General features: G+C 44.3%; 1 protein-coding gene across 8 annotated transcripts in view; it reads right to left on the bottom strand.

Annotated features, from left to right (window-relative positions):
• Nucleotides 1–19800: 19800 nt before the first annotated feature.
• The window catches only part of PRUNE2 (prune homolog 2 with BCH domain), a 318783-nt gene continuing 313599 nt past the window's right edge, over nt 19801–24984 (bottom strand). For 7 of the 8 annotated variants that reach the window (XM_017341931.4, XM_051858830.3, XM_051858799.3 and 4 more), the window contains one exon: nt 19801–22736. In XM_017341931.4, coding sequence (XP_017197420.2) covers nt 22706–22736 — 31 coding nt within the window. In that variant the 3' untranslated portion in view covers nt 19801–22705. The remainder of the gene's footprint in view (nt 22737–24984) is intronic. The other variant, XR_011379488.2, reaches the window with a different exon arrangement.

The following is a 24984-nucleotide window of genomic DNA, read 5'->3' as shown; positions in this document are numbered from 1 at the left end:
CAGAGAGCTGGATGGGAAGTGGAGCAACAGGGACTCGACCCTGTGCCCATTAGAGATGGCAGCACAGCAAGTGGAGCATCTACACCACAGCAGCAGCCCTGGCCCTTTGATTTTCAGTCTTGTCCATCCCAGTCCAGTATAGGAGACTGACCCAAAATAACAGCCTCCTAGGATGTGTATTTCACACACAATGATGAAAATTTAGCTCAGAATTGTAAACATGTTAAGCAGACTTAACAGTATTAGTGCAATGAATGAAATGTTTATCATCAAAGTATCACACAAAATTCACCTAAGTTAAGCATTTTTTAAATTGTTTTTACTCTGCTGTGACCCAAGAGATACTATTTTGACCTTCCTTTAAGTAGAAATGATATAGCAATCTAACCTAAAAATCTCAGCCTTATGATCTCTACATATCATATGACCTTTACACCATAGTCTTTAATAATTGTACATGTTTTCCTAAATACATATCTCTATATTTATTAAACTGTATATCATCTCTAAGAAATCATCTATATTTAAAAGAGAAAGGGGGCCAGAGTTGTGGCAGAGCAGGTTACGCTGCTGTTTGTGTCACCAGTATCCCATATTGGAATGTCAGTTCAAGTCCCAACTGCTCTGCTTCTGATGCAGCTCCCTGCCAATGTGCTTGGGAAAACAGTGGATGATGGCCCTCCTTGCAGGAGGCCTGGATGGAGTTTGCGGCTCCTGGCGTCAGCCTGGCCTGCCGCCAGTCATTTCAGCAGCTGTTTGGGAAGTAAATCAGTGAGTGGAAGATCTCTTTCTCTTTCTTCTCTCCTTCTCTGTCACTTCGCTTTCAAATAAAATGAAATAAATCTTTTTTAGAAAAATAAGAGAGAAAGAAACACGAACCTCAACGTGAACTATAATTTTAATTGTTGGTTAGTTATTTTATTTGTGAACTGAGAAATTTATTTGAGCCTATTCCAGATTGTTGCCTGTTTTCCCAAACTGCGGGTGAAGAGGGCTTCCTCTTTAGCAGGTAAGAAGCAGAAGGAACCTCACATCACAAACGCAGCATGTGATGTAATAAATGTGGAGCCATCTGACATATGGTACCTGTCCTTTATATTTAGGGGGGTGGAGATGTTAAAGCATGACTAATCCTGTTCCCCCAAGCTGTGCACCTGTCCTACCTCCTGATTATGGTTCCAGGAAAGTAACCCTTACTTCTTATCAAGTGAGCAAGCTTAGAGAGCAAACAAAGCCTGGAATCTGGGAAGATTAATCTCTGCTTTTAATAACCTATTCAAAAACACCACACATACATTATTTTATTTTGTCTTTTAGTACAACGTGTAATGTTTGGTTGGAGGCCAGTCATGATGTCCTGGGTGAAAGGAACTGTGGTAAATTGGCTTTCTGGTATGCAGTGCTACAGTTTATCTGGCTGGATGTTAGGTTGTATTTTCTGTTTGCTATAGCTATGGTGTCTGAAGTTAAACTTTCTTCTGCTGCTCAAGTTTCTGCATCCCTGTTGTTTTGGGGCCTCCCTAGAGACTACTCAAATATACTTTTTTAAAGGTTTTTTTTTTAAGATTTCTGTTTTATTTATTTGAAGGTCAGAGCTGGAGGGGAAGAGAGAGAGAGAGAGAGAGATAGAGAGAGTGAGAATGAGCTTCCATCTGCTGGTTCACTGCCCAGACAGCCACAATGGCTGGGGCTAGGCCAGGCAGAAGTCAGGAGCCAGAAACTTCATCCAAGTCTCTCACGCAGGTAGCAGGGGCTCAAGCACTTGGGCCATCCTCCATCGCCTGTCCCAGGCTATTAGCAGGGAGCTCGGGTAAGAAATGGAGCAGCTGGGACTCAAACCAGTGCCCATATGGGATGCTGGCGTCACAGGCAGCAACTTTACCCACAACACCACAATGCTGCCTCCCTGATTAAATATTCTGTAAAGACGTATTAAATAGTTCATTTGTATTCCTCAGTCATTGTACGGGAGCCCTGTGGATGTGGTGGCAAGCTGTGGAGAAGGAGAAGCCTTCTATTTTCCTATGATAGGTTCCAGCCTTTTGTGAGCTACTGCAGGACTGTGACACTCACAAGTGCCTCTCAACCCCTCCCTCCTGAGATGAGCCAGGAAGGCCACAGCAGGCTGGAGTTAGATGTTTTCCTTCCCCTAGAGCAATAAGACTCTAGTTTCGTTATGTATTTGTAAGTGTCATTTATTTATTTGAAAGGCAGAGCAACAGAAGCAGGAGATACAGATTTGCCAATCTTCTGATTCACTCCCCAAATGCCTGCAATAGCCAGGTATGGGCCTGGCTGAAGCCAGGGGTCTCCCACATGGCTGGCCAAGACTCAAGTACTTGAACAATCATCTGCAGGCTGCCAGGCGCCTTAGCAAGAAGCTGGATGGGAATGTGGAGGTGGGACTCCATCCCAGGCACTCCGAGATGGGGTACAGGCTTCTCAAGTGGTGGCTTGACCTCCTGCACCTCAACCCTGGTCCCAACAAGGCTCTAGTTTCTATTGAGGGCAGGCACTGTTAACAAGAGCAGAAGGCTCTGAGCATATTTACAAATGGCCACTGCTTGCCACCCAGTGGAAACTTTTTTCTGATGCTGCAGGTCAGAATCTATCAGGGTACATGGAGGTAAAACTGCAATACAGTTCTGACCTCTCCGATTTGTCTGCTCTGAGCCTGCAGCAGCTTGTTGGTGACAGGTCAGGTTTTCCTAAGCCCATGCTGCTCCCCTGGCTGGTTTCTCCTCCAGGGCTCTGCCCAGCGTGCTGAGATTCTCTCTGCCCTCCTGGCTCTTCAGTCTGAAGGGCAACTCTTTGCTGCTTGCCCTCAGCTGTCTGACTGATAGAGGAGCTCTTGGTTTTCAGTGTGTTTGGGCTTTTTTCTTGTTGGTGGACAGGAGAGGACAACTCCAAACTCCTTGTAAGCCTGACCAGAAACTGGAGGTCTCCTCATTGTTTGATTTGATTCTTCCAAACTGAAGTCACACACATAGTAGGTAGAAAAGCCAGGATGAGAGATCTCAGGAGATGTGACTCCAGTGTGGTGATTTTTTTCCTCACTTACTGAGGTTCACCAAGTGAGGGGTGCAAGTGTAGAAGACCTCGGAGGGATGGGTGTTATGGCACGGGGGCTAAGCTGCTGCGTGGGATGCACTTTGTATATCAAAGTGCCTGGTTCAAGTCCTGGCTACTCTGCTTCCAATCCAACTTCCTGCTAAAGTGCACCCTGGGAATAGCAGATGATGGCTACAGTGCTTGGGTCCCTGCCACCCATATGGAGACCTGGGTAGAATTTTGGGCTCCTGGCTTCAACTAGGCTTAGACCCAGCTGTGGCTGTTGGGGGCATTTGGAGAATGAACCAGTGAAAGATTCTCTCTCTCTCTCTCTCTTTCTCCCCTCCCCCTTTTTCTCCCCTCCCCCTCTCCCTCTCACTCTCCCTCTCAACCTCCCTCCCTGTACCCTTGCACTGTCTTTCAATTAAATGAAAATAAATAGACTTTTGGGGCCCCGGCACCATGGCTCACTTGGTTAATCCTCTGCCTACAGTGCCGGCATCCCATATGGGCGCTGGGTTCTAGTCCTGGCTGCTCCTCTTCCAGTCCAGCTCTCTGCTGTGGCCCGGGAGGGCAGTGGAGGATGGCCCAAGAGCTTGGACCTCTGCACCCGCATGAGACACCGGGAAGAAGCACCTGGCCCCTGGCTTCGGATCTGCACAGCACCGGCCGTAGCGGCCATTTGGGGAGTGAACCAGCAGAAGGAAGACCTTTCTCTCTGTCTCTCTCTGTGTCTATAACTCTACCTGTCAAATAAATTTTAAAAAAGAAAGAAAGAAAAAAATAAATAAACTTTAAAAAAAAGGATACCTTTTACATAAAATTAATTAAAATAAAACTTTAGAGACTGGCCTTGAGCCCCCTAAGATGTTCTTGCTGGATGCTTTTTCTCTGCTTGTCTCCATGGTCACAGGATTTCCTCACTCCCTGGACTGGGGAGGAGATGTGTCCAGAAGAGACGCTCAGTCTTGCTGCCCTTCAGCACTCTGCTTCCCTCCCTGCCCCCAGTTCTTGACTATTTGGGGCAAAAGCAGGACTCACAAAAGTAGGAAAATTCACTGGCTGAATGAGGACATTTTGTGTCTAGAAAACAGCTTCAAAAGCTTCATGCCGACACCCAGGGCTCACCTTGTGGTAATGGCCCAGACCCTGATGTGCAAAGTTGTGCCTTAGCCAAAGGTATTGCTGACACTGAACACAAAAGCAATGAAACTCTGCCGGGTTATACGCCATCAAGCCTAATGCCCCACATGTAAACTCATGGTAACAAATACACATGAATGAGTTAACACTTGGGGGTGACATACAGCACAGACTCTCCCCAGAGCCCAGTTTCTTGGAGCACAAGTTACTCTCTAGTAGCAGGTATTGTCTAAGAAACTCATGTCTTGGGGGCAGCCTCCATGGCAGGCTTCAATTCTGAGAACTACCCTAACATTTCCGTGTTTAGAGCAGGTCCCGTGATAGAAGGGGAAGTTCTAGGACTTTCATCTAGAGATTCCAGTAGCCCAGGAAGCTAAGACTAAAATGAACATGCAGTTTTCTTGGAGTCAAGAGACTGGTTTGAGGGGTCGGTGCTGTGGTGTAGCGGGTAAAGGTGCTGCTTATAGTGCCGGCATCCCATATGAGTGCCGATTTGAGTCCTGGCTGCTCCACTTCCGATCCAGCTCTCTGCTGTGGCTTGGGAATGCAGTAGAAGATGGCCCAAGTCCTTGGACCTCTGCACCTTCGTGGGAGACCCAGAAAAACTCCTGGTTCCTGGCTCCTGACTTCAGATCAGCTTAGCTCTAGCCGTTTCAGCCATTTGGGGAGTGAGACAGTGGATGGAAGACCTTTCTCTCCCTGCCTCTGCCTCTCTATAACTTTGCCTTTCAAATAAATCTTTTTTTTTTTTTTAAAGACTGGTTTGCATTTCAGTAGGGCCATGTTAGGGACATCTGCCTGCCTCCCTCCCTTCTGAGGATCCAGTTCTGTTCCTTTCTTTTGCTGGAGGAACTTGAGAACTTGCTCATTATCATACAACCTAGGGGGCCAGCTTCTTCAATGTGGGCAGAGTTTGAACTGACAAGGATTGGAGGTGGTAATTCCCGGCTGTAGGAATTCCTGATTGATCTCCTTACATTGCCATGGGTAGTTCTTGTTTGTCACAGGGCAATTTACCAAGCTGTGTACTGCTGTTTCCTGCTGCCTGCCAGAAGAGTTTTCAAAAAGGAGGCAGAGATACTTCCACCCTCTTTGCAAGGAAATTCTGGGCTGCTGATCTTGAAGGCAGCGTGCTCATGATCTGTTGCCACATGATGAATTATTCTGAATTTCAGTGGCTTAGGACAAGAAATGGTTATCTCATAGTTCTGAGTCAGGCATCAGCTGCTTTGCTGGCGAAAGTCTCTGACAAGGCTGAACTCCAGGTTTGGCTGCAGTTCCAGCCTCTCAAAGCATAGCCCGGGGAACAGCCATCTGCCTCCACACTACTCACGTGGCTTTTGGCAAGGCTCGGGTCCTGCCTGGCTGTTGTCCTGGATATCAGTTCCCTGCCACATGGAATACTCTGTTGGGGAGCTCACAGCATGGCAGCTGTCTTCCCTGAGACCAGGGAATGGGAAAGAGGGAGAAAGTAAACAAGACAGAGACACCAGTGTTTTACACGTTAATTTTGGAAGTGACATTTTATCACTTGTGCATATTCTGTTTGTTAGAAGTGAGTCACTAGTTCAACCCACACTCAAGGGCTTAAATGCCAGGAGGTAGGAATTACTGGGAGTCCACAGAGCCCTCTCAGAGGCGGGCCATCCAGGTTGTTAATGATTTTTCTGCATCTCCGAAGCCCAAAATGAAGTTGCAAGACCATCTGTTATGAAACCCCATCTAGGCTCTTGTGTGGGTGGTGAATTAGTTGAGAGTTTCTTAGAAGGATGAGTAGCATCTGGAAATGGGAGCCACTAAGCTGAAAGAGGAGTTGCCCACAGTTTGCCATGGCTCCAGGGACTTGAGGACATGTGGCAGAGGGACCTGCAAGCACCAGTCTCCTGCATGGAAGTGTTTCCAGGAGGCAGCAGGACTTCTGAGGGAGTGAGTACATGTGTTTGCTGGGGACATAGATTGCACATCAAACACCACAGCTTTAGGTGCTACATCAACATTGCCAGATTCCCTAAAAGACAGAGGACTATGGAGCCACCTGCCTTTGAACAGATCATATGGCCTCGAATAGTGAATGACCCAGTGGCAAACGTGGTTTAATGAAGACCGAGATGTCTCTTGAGCAGTTTTTTTTTTTTAAAGGCAGAGTGGACAGTGAGAGAGAGAGACAGAGAGAAAGGTCTTCCTTTGCCTTTGGTTTGCCCTCCAATGGCTGCCGCGCACTGCGGCCGGCGCACTGCGCTGATCCGAACGCAGTAGCCAGGTGCTTCTCCTGGTCTCCCATGGGGTGCAGGGCCCAAGCACTTGGGCCATCCTCCACTGCACTCCCTGGCCACAGCAGAGAGCTGGCCTGGAAGAGGGGCAACCGGGACAGAATCTGGCACCCCGACCGGGACTAGAACCCGGTGTGCCGGCGCCACAAGGCGGAGGATTAGCCTATTGAGCCGCGGCGCCGGCCTTGAGCAGTTTTTGAAAAGTGGAGTGACAGAGAAACAGAGAAAGAGAGAGAGAGAGAGCTTCCCCACACTGGGTCATGCTCCAAATGTCCACAACAGCCTGGGCTGGGCCAGGCTGAAGCCAGGAGCCCAAGATTCTGTCTGAGTCCACATGGCAGGAATTCAAGCACTTGAGATGTCACCTGCTGCCTCCCGGAATCTACAATAGCCAGAAACTGGATTAGAGCTGAGAAGCCAGAACTCAAACCAGGCACTTTGATATGGATGTGGGCATCGCACATGGCAGCTTTACGGTTACGTTACAATCCCCACCCTTCCCATAAAGTTGTTCACAGATCACCACTGAAGAATAAAAGAACCCTCCATTATGACCAACATTCCAGGAAGTCTTCCAATCCTAGTAAGTGGGAGGGGCCTTCACCCGTTTGTACTGCTTTAACAGAAGTACAACAATGGATAATTTATGATAATAGCAGTTAATTTCACACATGTCTGGAAGCTGGGTAGTCCAGGATCAGGGCATCAGCATTCAGTGTTGGGTGTGGGCTGTCTTGCCCTTTCCTGAGATGACAGAAGGGGATGACTGTGTCCTCGCTGATCAAAAGCTGAAAGATAAAAGCCCTTAGTAACCCATGCGTGAGGGCTGCGTCCTCATGACATAGTTAGCTTCCATCTCTAAATACCATCACACTGCATCTTAGGCTCCAACATATGCATTTGGGAGGGACACAAACATTAAACAGCAGGGGTTAGCCTGAGATATAATGTCATTTATAAAAATGAAGTTCTGTGATGTCTCTTTAACCTTGGCATTGTGAAGGCACATTATGTGCATATTCATTATGTAATCTTTACAACTCTTTAGAGTTGATGCTGCTTATTCCTTTTCTAGAAGGAGGAACTGAAGCCCAGAGAAGTGTGTATATGTTTAGTGGGACAGTACAGAAGAATTACCAGGAATGGAGAATCTTCTTGCATCGTGAGGAATTACTTGAAGCAACTTGTCTGGCTTCAACAAAATGAAATATGTTGATGAACATCATGGATAAAAGTCAGGGATTAAGGTTGCAATTGGGTGGAACAGTGGATTCAGGGGCTCATTCTGAGTCCTCTTCTTTGATGCTTTTTTATTTTCAGGTTTCCTGTGGGAGCAGCATTCCTTCCAGCAAATCCGGAGTTACAGCCTTCCAGACGCTAGTGCCCCTACCCATGTGGGGGCTCTCACAAAATCACTGCCAAATCCCGTTGTGTCTTTAGGATTCCAGTTGGGTCACATATCCCTCTCACAATCTATCAGTGGGGGAAGGGACACTTTTAATAATAGGGGTTGTTTCCTGGATGGAGACTGAGAATGGAAATAATTTCCCCAGAAAATATATTGATTCCTAGAGACACAATTGGATCCCACTACTAGAAGTAACTCCAAACATTACATTTTATTGCTGTATCACATAGTACCTGATTTTGCATTATTAGAGAATAACTCATTGAACATTCTTGATGTGATATAAAGGAACTTCAAAAAATTCATAGAAAATAAATTTGAGGGGTAAGTGTTTGGTTTAGTGGCTAAACATCCAGTGGGGTTGTCCACATTTTATATCACGGCATCTGAGTTCAAGTTTTGGCTGCACTTGTGAGTTCAGATTCCTACTAGTGTGTACCCTGGGAGGCAGAGGATATGGGTCAGGTAACTGGGCTCCTGCTACCCATGTAGGAGACCTGGATGGAGTTCCTGGCTCCTGACTTTGGTCTGGCTCAGCTTCAGTTATTGAGGCATTTGGGAAGTGAACCAGCAGATGCAGGCTGTATATGGTCCATGAAACCATTTGGTCTGGCCCTGCCAAGGCAACCATAGGCAGGCCTCAAAATTCAATAAATATATAAGAGGCTAATTTTTAAGTTGGCTTGCAAATGATGTTATAAATATCTGAATGGCCCTTGGCAGAAAAAAAAGATTTCCACCCCTGCAAGAGCTTTAGGGAGGAAATAGAACAAGGAGAGGACTCCACCCCCCCCCTTTTTTTTTAACAATTATTTATTTATTGAAAGGCAGTACAGAGAAAGAGAGCAAGAGAGATAAAGAGAGTCAGAGTGAGAGAGAGAGTTTCCATTCTCCCGGTTCATTCTCCAGGTGGCCATAACAGCCAGGTCAGGGCCAAGATAAGCAAGAAATCAGTCTCCCACATGAGTGATATGGGCCCAAATACTGCTTTCCCAGGTACATTAACAGGGTGCTGGATTGGAAGTGGAATAGCTGGAGATCCAGCCATGCTCATATGGCATCCCAGGTGGTGGCTTAACCCACTGCCCCACAATCCAGCCCCAAGAAAGAGTCTTGTAGTTAGAAATTTTAGGCTTGGTCAGAGCTCAAATTAGCACATCTGGTTGAATTAGGAGTCTGCTTATTTTTCTGGAATTGTGTCCATGCATTAGGGGGCCAGGGTCCCACATGGCCTCTTATTCTCACAGTGCCTCAGAGACAAAACGTTGGAATAGGGAATAGAGCAACCAACTAATTTTGGTGCTGAAAATTTTTCTTAATTGATACTTAGAAGCACAAGAATAAGTGTGAATATGGGAAAAATGTATCCTAGGGTAGCATATTAAAGTCAAATGCTTTAAGAAAAATTTTCAAACTAAAAATGACCTCTTACAAATCTGTAAATTTAAAAAATTATCTAGCTCAACCAAAAATGGGTAAAGGACATAAACAGTTAACCCACAAAATAAGAAATATGGATGATAAGAAATAAACAGTGGGAGGCATTTGGCTTAGCTGGATGGAACACCCGCTTCCTAAATGTGAGTGCCTGTGTTTGAGTCCTGGCTCTGCTCCTAATTCCAGGTTCCTGCCAGCACACACCCTGGGAGGCAGCAGGTAATTCAAGTACTTGGGTCCCTGCTGCCCATGTAGGAGACTTAAATTGAGTTTCTGACTCCTGAGTCAGCCCTTGTTGTTGTGGGCATTTGGGAAATAAACTAGAGGATGACAGCTCTGTCTTGTCTGTCTCATTCCCTCTCTGTCTCTCAAATAAATAAATAAAAATGTAAAAAAGAAATACATAAAAGATGATCAGTTTTACTTTGTTACTAGAAAATAAAGTAAAATCAATAATATCTTTTTCTTGCTGTCAGAATGGCCAAGATCAAAAAGATATCCAAGCCATACCAGTGAGCAGTGAAAAATATGCTTTCCTTAGCCACTTTTAGCCAAGCTCCTCTGAGTCCTTTTCTTGACCAGACTGAATATTTGCCTGTACCAAATACAGACCTCTTAGAAACAGCCCAAATCCATATCCCTAGGAGACCCCAGCCCCCCTTTTTTCATAAAAAAAATTTATTTGAGAGGCAGAGATAGATAGGTGGTAGATAGGAGAGAGAGAGAGAGAGAGAGAGAGAGCGAGCATTAGTTTCCACCTACTGGTTCACTCCCCAAATGCTGACAATGGGTAGGGCTGGGCTGGGAGCAAGAGACTAAATCCAGGACTCCTGTGTGGGTGGCAGGGACCAACTAGTAGAGTTATCACCACTGCTTAGCAGGAATCTGGATCCAGGAACCAGAGTCAAGCATCAAACTAGGCACTCCAATGCGGGATGTGAGCATCTTAACCACTAGGCTAAGTGCCTGTTTCCCCAAGCCCCTCTTAAAATACTTACCTGAAGAAGTCCAAGGCTACCAAAAGAATCCACTGTTTATTTTAATCAACTTCTGACCACAGGCCCCTGACTACTCGTTCTTAAAACATTTATTAAAAAGGGCTTATAGGCCGGCGCTGCGGCTCACTAGGCTAATCCTCCGCCTTGCGGCGCCGGCACACCGGGTTCTAGTCCCGGTCGGGGCGCCGGATTCTGTCCCGGTTGCCCCTCTTCCAGGCCAGCTCTCTGCTGTGGCCAGGGAGTGCAGTGGAGGATGGCCCAAGTACTTGGGCCCTGCACCCCATGGGAGACCAGGATAAGTACCTGGCTCCTGCTATCGGATCAGCGCGGTGCGCGGGCTGCCGTGCGCCAGCCGCGGTGGCCATTGGAGGGTGAACGAACAGCAAAAGGAAGACCTTTCTCTCTGTCTCTCTCTCTCACTGTCCACTCTGCCTGTCAAAAAAAAAGGGGGGGGAGCTTATAGTTATGAGTCCTTCCTTTTTCACTGTAAGATGTGTATGTATCTCATACCACTCCAGATTGTCTTTCTCTATTTCTAAGGGATTATCTAAAAAATTTTTGAACATGGAGAAGTGTTCAGAAAACAAGCTGTGCACAACATTTGTGTGTATATATATGTGTCTCTATTTATTTGTAATTAGTAGGAATACAGCTAGAAGGATTTTCCCTTAAAATGCTTTAGCTCACAATGAAGTGAGTGGGTGCTGATTTTTATTTTCTTTTTTATCCTGCCTGTTTTGTGTTCTATGTAAGCAGAAAAGAAAATGAATTCATTTTATTTTCTATATTGAGAAAACCAGTTATAATACGAGTTATCGGTGGCCACTCTCAGGAAGATTCAGGTGGGCAAGGAGCGTTGGATCTGTGCTAGTGCCCCAGTTCTGGCAGTCTCCAGCTGTGTGGTCATGGGAGTGTCATGTAAACATCAAATTCTTCTCTGGTGTATTTGTGTCTGGATGGTGACACTAGGGGAGACTGCTTCTTTCCTCTTATTTCTACTCTTCTGTATTTTTTCAACTGAAAAAAATGACCATGAATTACTTCTAATGCTATCAAACAACCAATCTTGCTATGGTTTGGGTATTACTTTGGTTGTCCCCCAAAGGGCCATGTGTTCAAGGCCTACTTCTCAAAGTGTTGTGATAATGGTTGATGTAATAAGGGTAGAAACTTTATCCAGTTATGGTGTCTGAAGGTGGGGCTTTTGGAGGTCAGTTAGACTGGATCGAGTTGTGGCGGCAGCGTTCCCATGACTGAATTGAGGAGGCTTTCTAAGGAGAGGCCACATAGATGCAGACAGTGACTGTGCTCCCTGTTCCTGTTCCTGCCTCCTCCCTCACCATGTGATCTTCCCTCCACTGCCATCCTCTGGCCTCCCCAGATGCCCCAGCAATGGGGCTGCCCAATTTTGAACTGTAAACTTCCAGACTGTGAGCTGACATAAACCACCTTCTTTCATGAGTAACTTGTCTTAGGTAGCTGACAAATACAAATCCTATATAATATTTGTTTATTCTGTTTAGCAGAAAGTGGTGGGTAACCGGTATGAATTTCTAGAAATTCTTCTGGAGAGATAGAAATGTGGAAATTTCCTTTCTAGTTGAAATGTGCAAATTTCCTTTATAGTTGAAATAATTTGAAACACCTTCTCTATTGAGTTTTACAAGCAACAGAGGTTTTGTGAGACTCTGTGACTTACGTTAGTGTTATCCCATGGGTTTGACAGAAGTTAGGGTCCTCTCCACAATCCTCCCTACCTGGGTAGCTACATAATTAAAGTAATGTCAAAGTTAAACTCAGCCTGCAGGGGGCAGAAAGGCCCATCTTGCTGCCTCCACTGTGAGCAATGATGGCGAGCCATGAAGCTGGTCTTTCCCAGGGCCTGTCATATCTCTGCACCTGCACCCTATATTGATAACTGCTTAGGCTTCAAAGTCAATTCAGATGTCTTAATTGGAAATCTATTGATCTTGCTTAGCATTTATTTCCATTTCTTTTTGGAAACAGCAGTTTTCTTTTGGTGAGCTACGTCTCCCCACCTACATCACTGTGGCTTGGTTGGGGTCACTCCATCCCCTCTCTCTAAGAGTAAGCATATGACTCTGGCTCAAGTAAGTCTGCGTGGTCCCTCCCTGCAGGTGTAGTGCTTCGTTCAGAGATAGTCAGAAAGCAAGCCAGACAATGAAAGGCAGCTCTACAGCTTTTGCCAAGACCAACGGGAAGGATGTAACCCTTTCAAGTATGTTGCTAAATAGATCAGCTATAAACATGGGGCTGCTGGAGCCACAGTAACCCACCACAGGAAGAGGCTGGTTCAGAATGACACCAAAGCCAGAAGCGTGGAACTCAATCCAAATCTCCCACATGAGTGGCAAGAACCCAAGTACTTGAACTATCACCTGCTGGCTGCCTGGGTGCACATTAGCAGGAAACTGGAATACTGGGAGCAGAGCGGGGCTTGAACATAGGCACTCCGGTATGGAATACAAGCATACCAAGAAATGTTTTAAACACTGTGTCAGAAGTCCACCCTAGGGGCCAATGCTGTGGTGCAGTGGGTTAAAGGCCCAGCATACAGTGCTGGCATCCCATATAGATGCTAGTTCGAGTCTCAGCTACTCCTCTTCCGATCCAGCTCTCTGCTATGGCCTGGGAAAGCAGTAGAAGATGGCCAAAGTCCTTGGGCCCCTGCACCCACATGGGAGACCTGGAAGAAGCTCCTGACTTTGGATCAGCTCAGCTCTGGCTGTTATGGTCATTTGGGCAATGAACCAGCAGAATAGAAGACCTCTCTCTCTAGCTCTACCTCTCTCTGTAACTCTTTCAAATAAATAAAATAATTCTTTTTTTTTTTTTTTTTTTTGGACAGGCAGAGTGGACAGTGAGCGAGAGAGAGAGAGACAGAGAGAAAAGTCTTCCTTTTCTGTTGGTTCACCCCCAATGGCTGCTGTGGCTGGCGCGCTGCAGCCGGCACACCGCGCTAATCCGAAGCCAGGAGCCAAGTGCTTCTCCTGGTCTCCCATGGGGTGCAGGGCCCAAGCACCTGGGCCATCCTCCACTGCACTCCCTGGCCACAGCAGAGAGCTGGACTGGAAGAGGAGCAACTGGGACAGAATCCGGCGCCCTGACCGGGACTAGAACCTGGTGTGCCGGCACCGCAGGCGGAGGATTAGCCTATTGAGCCACAGCACTGGCCACAAATGAATAAAATAATTCTTTAAAAAAAAATAAAAAGTAGTCCACCCTATAAAGTTAATTTACATAAGAACTTCAGTTCCTTGCTCATCGGCTGCTACAGGTGGATAGGCAGAGGAAGATGGGGCCACACAGCTTCAGTTTGTCTGGAGCCTGAAAGATTTACATACTAAAAGGTAGAACAGGAAAGCACCACTCAATGAAACATAGCAGGACACCCAGGGATTGGGATTGGCATTATTATTATATTATGTGCGTTAAGTCATATATCATGTTAAAGACTGGGCCATTCAAAAGCATCTTTCTGCAGAGAATCAGGCAATCCTATGCTAACCTGTAGACATTTTGAATCACCTTTGTTTTTAGACTACCAAAGGCAACTGAGCAGACTAGGTAAGGGGAGGAGGATAAGACAAGGGGCACTTTTGTGCTGGTGTCAAGGACTGCACAAACACACAATGGGATTGAGTTGGCTTCAGCCTAACATGGGGCATCAGAGCTTAGGCAAGGTGAGGACCATGTCTGTACAGGAAGATGGACATTCAGAGTGAGGTGTGAGAACCTAAGAGTAGCTGGTACAGAGGGTGTTGGGGGTGGGGCATGGAGTGGCAATAGAAGATCTGTTACATTCAAGGAGACTGACCAAGTAACAGATAGTTGTTGGTAAAGCAAACCATAAATACAAAAAAGAAATGAAGTAGAATGAATCCTGTAATTTTGGGTCAGAGTGGGAAATATCAGTATGAACTCATAGATATGTAGAAATATATATATATATATATATATATCAAAACAAATATAGAAGTAAATAAGTGTGTGGATCTCTTAGCTTTGTCCACTAAGAGATCCTGGGAATAGTGACTCCCTAATTAGCAACTAGCACAAGAAGAACTCAGATCTTGGTTTCCAAATGCAATTCTTCACTAAAAGAAGCCTGAGCACTAGGAAGAAATGGGTGATTCCAGGGCTGGGGCACAGGAAAATCCAAGATGACTCTGGAACATTTTCATGCACCAAACGGTAATGAATTGTCAAAGAACACAGAAGCCAGACTTAAGAGGCTCCCAATGGCCAACTCAGGAAAACCCAAGGATCAAAATAAATAATCATAATAATGGATTATAGCTTAGTGAATATAGTAGGATTGTATAAATTCATGTTGATAGGAACAAATTAATAAATTGGAAGGTTGATGTGTATATACACTTATACTCCAAACAACTCCCCAACAAAATGCTCATCAATTGTCAAAGGAAATAATACAGTGGGAAAGCTGTGTGAACATCCCCTTAACCAAGTGCTCAAAGCAGGCCTCCCTGGGTGGTTAAATTGCTGGTTAGGACATCCACATCCACATCAAAGTACCCATGTTCAAAACCCAGCTCCGGCTCCTGACTCCTGCTTCCTGCTCATGCAGACCCTGGGAGACAACTATGATGGCTCAATTAACTGAACTCCCCCCACGCACATGGGAGATATGTATTGAATTCCTTGCTCCCAGCTTTGCTCCCCAGCTATTGGGGCCATTTGGAATGTGAACCAGCAGGTGGAACCTAGCTCTCTCTTACCTCTCTCTCTCAAATAAATAAAAATTAAAACTAAGTGCAGATCACCAGGATGCAATTAAAAAGCACAAATCAGTTCTGAGATATTGATGCCAGAAATGGACAACCTGAATCCAACAGGCAAAACTGATTAAGGGACATTCTACAGAACAACCACAGGTAATATTCATGAATATGAGGGTTATGACAGTCCAGGAAGGCCTGCAAAGCTAGTCTGGATCGAAACAGCCTAAAGAGACATAACAACTCAGTGTCATCTGTCATTATGGACTGGGCTTTTTGTCTGTATATTTGTGAAGACAACAGGTGAAACTTGAATGAATGGCACTTGAGGATTACCTGGCATTAATGTGTCAGTATTAATTTCCTGATTTTGACAGATGAAGAGAATGTCTTTGTTGGTAAGAAATCCACACTAAATATTTGGAGGTGATTGGAGGTGATGAAATATCATGTAAACAACTTATTCTCAAATGTTTCAGGGAGAGCAATTTCATCTGTTGTTCTTGCAAGCTCCAGTTCTCTTCCAACTAGCAGGTGAAAACAAGAGGCATACTGAGCATGGAGATGAGATAGAAAGTTTGAAAGTTTGCTCAGAGAGGAGTAAACAGGAGATGGAGTAAAACAGCTACGAGAGTAGGTCAAAAAGTTCATGGAAAATGGAATTAAAAGATAAATTTGTTTTGGTGTAAAAAAATTGAAACCCATACAGAGAGGGGACTACATAGAGAAGTTTTCTTGGAAAATATATTATGACAAAATTCTGCAGGGATTTCAAAATTCTTTCATCAAATTAAATTTATGTTTTAATTCCATTTTCCACAAACTTAAAAGTGCCCTTATATGTCAGCCTTGTGGGGAATTAGACGATCGAGAAGAGTAGGTGGGAGAAGAAAGGTGGAATACTGACATAGTTGACTGAAACCAATGGGGATTTGGAGGAGTTGGCAGGTTAACAGAGAAAAGGCTGAGTGAGTGGGAAGATGAAGAAAAGAGGAGGCTGGGGAAGAGAACTAATATTTGTTGACTGCCTCCTCTGTATGAAGCACTAGGCTGGGCATTTAAATTCCATTTGACTCCTACATATACTTGTTTTCCACATTTGGGGGGGGGGGGAAGGATAAACTAAGCCTCAAAGAAGTAAAGTAACCAGTCCAAAGTAATACAGCCAGTAAACAGAAGCAAGACTTTAACCCAGAATATGTGACTTCTTAGATATTGAGGTGGTAGAGAAATGGTCTCATCAGCTCAAGGAGGAGAGAATTTAATTTCTGCCTCAGTGATTGGATAAGGCACAGAGAGTGGGTGAGAAAATGATAATGGGGGTTAGGACGTTGAGGTAGAAGCCCACCTTTGGATTATTTAAATAAAGGGGGAGTGCTGGTTGAAATCATTGGGGAAATAGCAAAGTAAGCAAAGAGAAGCACGTGTGCTTGAGTGGAAGCAGGGGAGCTGGGAGAGGAGTTTGCCAAAGACTTGAGGGTATAGGTCACAGACTTTTCAGTGGCCTGCAGTGATGCCACTTCCTAGAACACACATACTGTGTGAGCCTCTCTGCTCTGGGGGCTGGATCTGATGGCTTGTTTTCAACCAAGAGAACAGGGCAAGAGACATAGGATGGTCACTTTTTCTGTGGTTAGCTCACAAAAGTATGACTTACACTTTCCTAACAGTCTCTCTCTCATTGGTTTCATGGAAAACAAGAGTCCACATTGAACATATCCACGGGTAGAGAGCTGAGGGAATTTCCAACTAACAACCAGAAAGAATGAGGCCCTAAGTCAGTATTCACTATGAAACTGAATCCTGCCAACAATCGAGTGAGCTTGGGAGCAGCTTTTGTCCGAACCTTGACAGAGAAAAGCTGGGTTACCTCGGGAGAGACCCTGAGGATCTATCTAAGTAAGCCTGGCTTTCTGTCCCACAGAAACTGAGATAATAAATGTGTGTTGTTTAGGTCACTTTTTTGTTTTAAAAAAGGATTCATTTATTTATTTTAAAGGCAGAATGATGGAGAGAACTTTTCATCCACACCAGTTGGGGCTGGGCCAGGCCAAAGCCAGGAGCCAACAGAACTCCATCCAGGTCTCCCACGTAGGTGGAAGGAACCTAAGCACTTGGGCCACCATTCATTACCTTCCTAGGCAGATTAGCAGGAAACTGGATAGGAAATGGAGCAGCCAGAACTTGAACTGGCACTCAGAAATGGGAAGCCAGTGTAACCTGCTGTGCCACAACACCACCGCCCCTCCCTTTTTAAATCTTTTTTAGAGTTATTTCTTTATTTGAAAGGCAGAGCACCAGAAAGAGCAGAGAGAGAGAGAGAGAGAGAGAGAGAGAGAATATTTCAGCTGCTGGTTCACTCCTCAAATGCCCATACTAGCTGGGACTGGGTCAGGCCAAAGCCAGGAGTCAGGGACTCCATCCGGATCTCCCATGTGGGTGGCAGGGACTCAAGCACTTAAGCCATCATCCACTGTCTTCCCAGGTACATTAGCAGGAAACTAGATAGAAAGTGGAACAGCTGGGACTCAAACTGGCACTGTGATATGGGTGCCAGCTTAACCTGCTGTGTCAGACACCAGTGAATTAAAAGCTCCATGACCCTCCAGGTTGAGCACCCTGGGGTGGGCTGCAGCACTGGGACACAGCCAGGGCGGGAAGCGGATGTGAATACCAGAAGGTGGGAGAACAGAATAGCCCCTTGGGGACCTAATCTGTAGCTGGAGGTCCTGGAAGTTTGCATTGCTCTGTTTTACGCATTTTTAACTTCAGTCCATACAAGGCCCCCTTTGACTTTGACTTCTGATTTTAACCCTGATTCTCACATCCTACCCGCACTCTAATGAACGTGGTAGGTCCCTGAAGATGGACTGGTTTTGTCTGAATTGTAGCTTTGTTTTATGTGTGTATATATGTTACAAGTTACATAAATGGTGCTATGCTATAAATACTGTTTTTCTCTTTTTCCGGTCTACATTATGACTTCAGATTTGCCCTGTGGGGCAGGTGTTGTGGCACAGCAGGTTAAGCCACTGCTTGGGGCCCCTGCATTCCATATCAGAGTGCCAGTTCGAATCCCAGCTACACTGCTTCTGATCCAGCTCCCCGCTAATGTGCCTAGGAACAACTGACGGTGTCTCAAGTGTCTGAGTTCCTGCCACCCAACAGGGAGACCCAGATGGAGTCACTGGCTCCTGGCTTCAGCCTAACTCAGTCCTGGTTGTTGCTGCCATCTGGGGATTGAAACAACAAATGGAAGATCACTCTGTGTGTTCCTTTGCCTTTAAAATTTAAATAAATTTCTTTTATTAAGAGTTGCTCTGTGAACATGTAGCTGGTTGCTTCCCACAGCGGCATAGACACCATAATGCGCATCCACCACATCCTGCTCCTCCTTTCCCAGTCTTTCCCGGTCCTGGAGCCAGATATCTGGCCTGCCTCCAGATTCCACCCCCACAATTAGGTATTGGCAACAAAGCGAATCTAAGAGTCCACCTGGTAGCAGAACACCCTCCTTTGCCTGCAATTACTTCTCAGCCTTTGCTTCTACTGCTTCCCTTTCCTGGGTGGAGGTCAACCCACCAGAATGCACTCTTAGAGATGAGAAAATTCAGTGTCTAACTTTGTGTAGAGTAACCTCCCATTTGGCTAGTCCAACAAGATTTTGAGAGGCACTTTTTTTTAATTACATTGAAGAAAGTAGTGGGGTATATAGTAGTGCTGTGGTATAGCGGGTTAAGCTGCCACCTGCAGCGCCAGCATCCCATATGGGCGCCGGTTCAAGTCCTGGCTGCTCCACTCCCAATCCAGCTCTCTGCATGGCCTGGGAAAGCAATAGAAGATGGCCCAGGTCCTTGGGTCCCTGCACCTGTGTGGGATACCTGGAAGAAGTTCCTGGCTCCTGGCTTCTGATAGGCACATCTCTGGCTGTTGTGGCCATCTGGGGAGTGAACCAGTGGATGGAAGACCTCTCTCTGTCTCTCTGCCTCTGCCTCTCTGTAACTATGCCTTTCAAATAAATAATAAATCTTTTTAAAAAATAGTAGCACAAGAGCTGGTATTCTGGCATGGGCTTGTTAAGCCAATGCTTGTGACACCAGCATCCTGTATCGGGAGTGCCAGTTTGAGCACCAGATGCTCCACTTCTGATCCAGCTTCCTGCTGATGCACCTGGAAAGGCAGCAGGTGGTGGCTCAAGTACTTGGGCCCCTGCCACCCATGTGGGAGATCCAGCTAGAGTTCCAGTTTCCTGGCTTTGGCCTAGCCCAGCCCCAGCTGTTGCAGCCATTTGGGGAGTGAACCAGCAAGAGCTCTCACTGTCTATCTCCTCCTCTCTCTGTTGCTCTGCCTTTTAAATAAATTAATTTTTTTAAAAGTAGTATGATGGTGATTCCCAAGCTTGGTTTGCCCAAAGTGAATGAACGTGAAAAAAAACTAAAAATAAAATGATATTTAATGTATTTCAATTTGAAAATAAATACATATTGTGAATAGGAAAGGGAAAGACAAAGGAGAAATTGGCAGAATCAAGTAACTGCAAACCATGGAGATTCTTCCAGAGTGAGAAATCACTTACCAAGAGCAAATAACTCCAGAAGCTTAGCTCACAGGACTCTGAGACATGAAGGGCAAAAATGAAAAAGGAACAAAGTTTAGGTGATCAGGAAAGCCAAAATGTCTACACTCCTCCAGTACCAAGTGCCATGCTGACTCAAAGAAAGCAAGCCATACCATGTGGAATCAATTTTTATTTCTGAATTATACAGAGAGGCTATATTGATATATTGTGTTGTTACATATTTTGTATTATTAATCCACACTATTTGAGAGGAATTCATTTATTTAACAAAACAAAATCTAATACTTTATTCTGAGCAATCCAATACATGGTAGAAAAACTTTAAATATATAAAAGATTAATTTGTGCACATCTAAATGCTTCTAAGGGAGCAAACTATGGAGGCATCATGATAAGAAGAGAGTTGCAACAAAGTTCCATAACTGAATACCCAGAATTATATCTAGCAAAAAAGGCTAGGAGTAGGGACTGCCTCATATCTCAGAGTATGTCTTGTAGGGTTACCCCATAAGACTTATATGGCTTCAACAGGAACTTTAGGGTCTTCTTCCAAACCCAGCTAGTGTCATCAAATAAACTGTCCCACTCCTTGACAGTATCTTTTGTGTAGATTTTTGTTTTTTCTCTTAATCAAGGAGTGACCTAAAGAGCAGTTACCACTTTCAGAAAACAATGCTTTTGTCTCCCATTAGCCCCCTTGGTTCCCTTAACTACAAATTTATAGAAAAAGTGCAAAGCGGTTTCCAGAAGTCAGAACCAAAGCAAGAATGCTGCAAATGCAAGAGCTAGAGAGCTGAATATGGGAACGTTTACATCTGTCTACCTACCTGTTTAGGGATTATGTTTTCAGCATTTGTCTAGGAGTCTATTTACTTGAATTGAATTTACATGATAGCTTTTCTCTAGCACGTGCAATTAAATTAATTTGTATTTTTAAGATAATAAAATGTCTACGTATCAGAATGGTGGTTATGCAGCCTATAGAATAGTTCAAACAAAATTATTGATTGGGAAAGATGTTCATAATTTCTGTGGAAGGAGACTGAGCTTCCAATACATCCCCTTATAGCCTTCCATAACCAGGCTGGACAGGGCCAGATAAAATGTGAATGGTAAGATTGTTGCCATGTTTGGTTGGCTCTAGCAAGAGCCTTTTATCAACAGCTCTTGTGTTCTCAGATTGGCACCAACACTACTCTCTGAGACAGGCACAATGTGGGCCTCCAAAAGCAGAGGTGGGCAGGGGGAGAAGGTGGCCTGTAAGGTTTCTCTATAGGACAAGCCAGGTGTTTAGAGGAAAGAGATCCAAAATAACACAAAGTTCAACAGGCTACCAAACTGAAAGGGACCAAGAGGGGAAAATCAAGTCTATGGGGACGGACAGCTGATGCACCTGTATTGCAAGGCCATGTGTGGAAGGTGGATGGGAGGTGGACATCAAGCAAATGAGGTCAGTGAAACTCAGTCACCTGTACAAAGATGTCTACTTCAAAATTCTTCAGGTCAATTACAGCCCAGGGCTCAAGGTGTCGGAAATAGCACACTCCCCAGTGAAGTTGCCACCACAAGGCTATGGAGGAACTCCTCTCTATGTTTTGTGTTTATTTCTTATTTGTTTAATAGGTAATACAGGTTGTTTAGTGGGTCATAGGTGACACTGGAGGGTAAGAATGGGTCCCACAGTAATGTGAAGACCTCAGCAACACCTACATGTGACTAAAGAGAAGCTTGGGTCTTGCAAGTCCTACCTGAGCCACGCTTTGTGGCTGGAGTAACTTCATCTTTTTCAGTAGGCCAGGACTTTTATTTCACTGTCTTTTGGTGTCAGAATTTCATTTTGATGAAAATTAGTTAATGTGTGTCCATTCTGTTAGAGATAGTATCCAAATGCAACAGGGGGATGCTGGAGGAAAGGATGTACTTGCTAGAGCAGAGGCTGGTAAGCTCTTGCTGGGAAGATAGTAAATATTGGAGGCTCTGTGGGCCAGATGGTCTGCTGTAGCTGCTCAGCTCTGCCACTGTAGTGTGAAACTAGCTGTGCAGGGAGCAAAACCATATTTCTGTAACTGTGTTTCAGTAACACTTTATTTATGGATACTTAAATTTGAATAATTCTCATGTAGTGCTACAGTTTTTTTTTTCCCCAATCAAAAATGTGAAAACCATTCTTACCTAACAGGCCCTACAAAAACAGTGATATACTAGCATAGAGACCCACAGATCTGAAACCATGCTGTGCTTTAAAGCATATCACTTTTCATAATTCAGGCAGGAGAGAAATTTGGACATGTAAGTTTTGAGTGGGTTACCTTACACTTAAGTCCCTGATGCTTAAACTATAACATCTTGAACTAGTTTATGGCCTAAAATACAGACAGCTATCAGAAACACAATATTAATCCAACATGAAGATATCCTAAATTCATCAGAAAGTGACAATTTCCTAAAAGATCAATTTACATAAGATATAATGCCCAATTAGGAAGATTTCCCTATGTGAAGGTAAAGGCTTTTCATGTGCGTGAAAACCAAGTGTGCACTTGGTGGATGACTGTCTTACACCTGTGCCTGAGTTATGGCTCTCCTGGTAAGCTTGGGATTTTAAAGGTGGAATTACTTGGGGCCAGCTTTCCTGGGGAGAGTTGAGCCCTGTGTTCTTTAAACCAAGAATGATCACCAAAGAGAAGTCCAGCTAATCTATGGAAAGAAATCTACTCACACCTAATAGTGGATTAAAGTTATCTTAGAAGTGAACACCAGTATAAGGGACCAGATGCGACTGCACCAAGGGTTAACAAAACATTGAAATGGAACATACTACTTTCTTGCTAAGGTTCAACTAAAATCTTTGAGGCACATAATTGGCAAAATAGGAAAATACACACAATTTCATAAACTATGTTTATCCCCTTCCTGTTTTCCCCCTTAGATATTTAGAACAGCACTAGGTAGTGCAAAGTGGAAAAAAAGTAACATCAGCTCTGTCTCTCCCAGGTAGACGGGTTTCAGCAGAACCACGAAGCACAAAAGCATCCTCTTCATCCAGCCATGGCCAACTACGACTTCTCTTTGAGCTTCAGGTCAATGCTGTAAAGGAAGGAAGGGAAACAAGACACATTTAGGATTGGTTTGGGTGACACGCGTTTGCTTTTTTCCTTAAGCACCTTACTGAAGATAAACCATGCATGTTTTTTAATACTACATAATCCTCCCCTAGTTGCCAAACTTTTCTCTAAAATTTGGATTCTGTTTGTTTTCCCAAAATTGTTTCTGGAAGCATTTTACACCTTTTCAAAATCATCCAGTGAAGAAAAGATCTTGTGCAGGCTCATTCCTGAAGTCGATTAAGAAGAGGAATCTTATGCATTGTGGAAATAAGGGATCTGTCCACTTTTGGTAAATGATCTTGTGTGTGTGTGTGAAGCAAATAAATATTCTGCCTGAAATAATGAGGCAGTGAATAATAAAATAACATCAGCAAGAATTCCCCAATATTTTGTAGGACCCAAAGGATTTGATTGAAAGGGACTATTCTACGTTAATGAATTGGGTCTTTATAACTAAAGAAGAGCTTATTTTTAAGAATTCCAGGGATTTTCCAAACCTAAGAGTACTTTAAAAAGTCTGAGGAAAATGAAATTAAATGTTAGGCTGGGGCTGGTATTGTGGTGCAGCTGTGGCTTGGGACACTTGCATCTCAGAATGCCTGAGGCTGAGCCTCACCTCTACTCTAATATTGCATCTTTTTCCCAATGAGCGTCCTAGGAGGCAGTAGGTAATGGCTCAAGTGCTTGGGTCGTTGCCACGTGGGAGACCCAGATAGAATTCCTGGCTCCTGGATTCAGTCTGGCTGCTGGCTGCTGCAGCCATTTGAGGAGTGAACCAAAGGTTAGAAAATCTCCCTCTTTCAAATAAATAAAAATAAATGAACTTCTTTTAAAAAGAGAGAGATAAGCTTATTTTGGTGCAAAAAATTTGAAATCTGTGTATAGTTTTTCCATAATACCATTTTCCTGTTACTGAATACAGAACAACTTCCTAGCACAACTACCCAAGAGGCAGAGACCTAAAAGGCAGGGAACCACCAGAGGAGGAATTTCAGTTATGAAAAGAGAAACAATTGCTTTGAAAAAGGCAATTTAGGAAGTATCTGCATTTACTTATCTCTGCCCTCCTGAGACTTCAGTCTGTGATGAAAAAGTTATTGTGCTTTACTTGTGGAATTTGAAACGGTTGAGTCTTTTCATTTAGTAGCTTTGCAAATAGGAAGGTTGCTGGCATTGACTGGCTGCCCACCTACTTGACAGCAGCAAGGGATTTTTCCTTTGGTAAATCCTCAGCAAGTCCATCTCAGTGGTGGGGTCTTGGCCAAGTCACCTGCCTTCTCAGTTTATCTTTTTGTAAAACAGAACCATCATGTCTCTCTCACAGCATGCTAGGGATTCATTTGTAAAGAATGAGCATATTGTAATGAGTGTTAGTAGTAGTAGTAGTTGAGTGTGTTTTTGGAATTGGAAAATCATTCCTTTGTTTAATTACTCAGGCATAATCTCATTTTCTCTGTGGATTTCAGAGCCTGGCCATTCTGAATGTCACATGAAGCCGCCCAGGCCATAATGAATGAAAATCTGTTTTTTAGGCCCTCAAGGATCTGACTTGCTTTCTTATCTGTGGAGTTTTACTTTGGAGGTGGCTTCTTTTTTACCACTGTGACTCCTGGGTCCTCTTTCCCAAACATCTTTTGTCTTGTTTTCACTTCTGAAAAGTATTTCCCAGCTATAGTTATGCCCAGAAGTCTGGATTAACTTTGATTTGGTGATTGGAACTCTACTCTTTTATTCTCAGATCTTTGGCTGGATTTCTCTCAAAGACCAAGAGTTTATTTGCTAAACCAAAATTTGAAGGATATTCTCCAAAAAGTGTGAATGTGGGTCAGAATACTTGTATTCATCTCATGAAGCTTAAACTGTGTGGTCACTTTGCTCCACCATTGCAGCCCCTGAGGAAAGTGAACCAACACTGACAGCAGCATGCTCACCTCCAAATACTATTTTTCATACTTTTTTGGGGGTCAGTCTTTTAGGATTTAATTCATCTCTTTAGTTTTTGGTAACCCACAGAAGGAAGACTGAAACCTATTGACCCAGTTCTCATGGAGCTAATGAAACTACTGACAATGCTATTGATTTAAGTCTTCCAAAACAGAGCCATCCCTGATAATGTGATTTTTTTTTATGTAAGTGAAAATATGAAAAAGTTGTGCTACAGGTTTTAGGATTTGAGTAGGTAAATAAAATGCAAACCTAAAAGTGAAGGAGAAGCCCCTAGGGCCATT

This window comes from Oryctolagus cuniculus, chromosome 1, assembly GCF_051225735.1.
Source record: "Oryctolagus cuniculus isolate XC-2025 breed Fujian yellow rabbit chromosome 1, ASM5122573v1, whole genome shotgun sequence".
Lineage (NCBI taxonomy): Eukaryota > Metazoa > Chordata > Mammalia > Lagomorpha > Leporidae > Oryctolagus > Oryctolagus cuniculus.
Note: the sequence above shows the minus strand (reverse complement) of the source record. Positions and strands in the feature narration are given on the sequence as shown.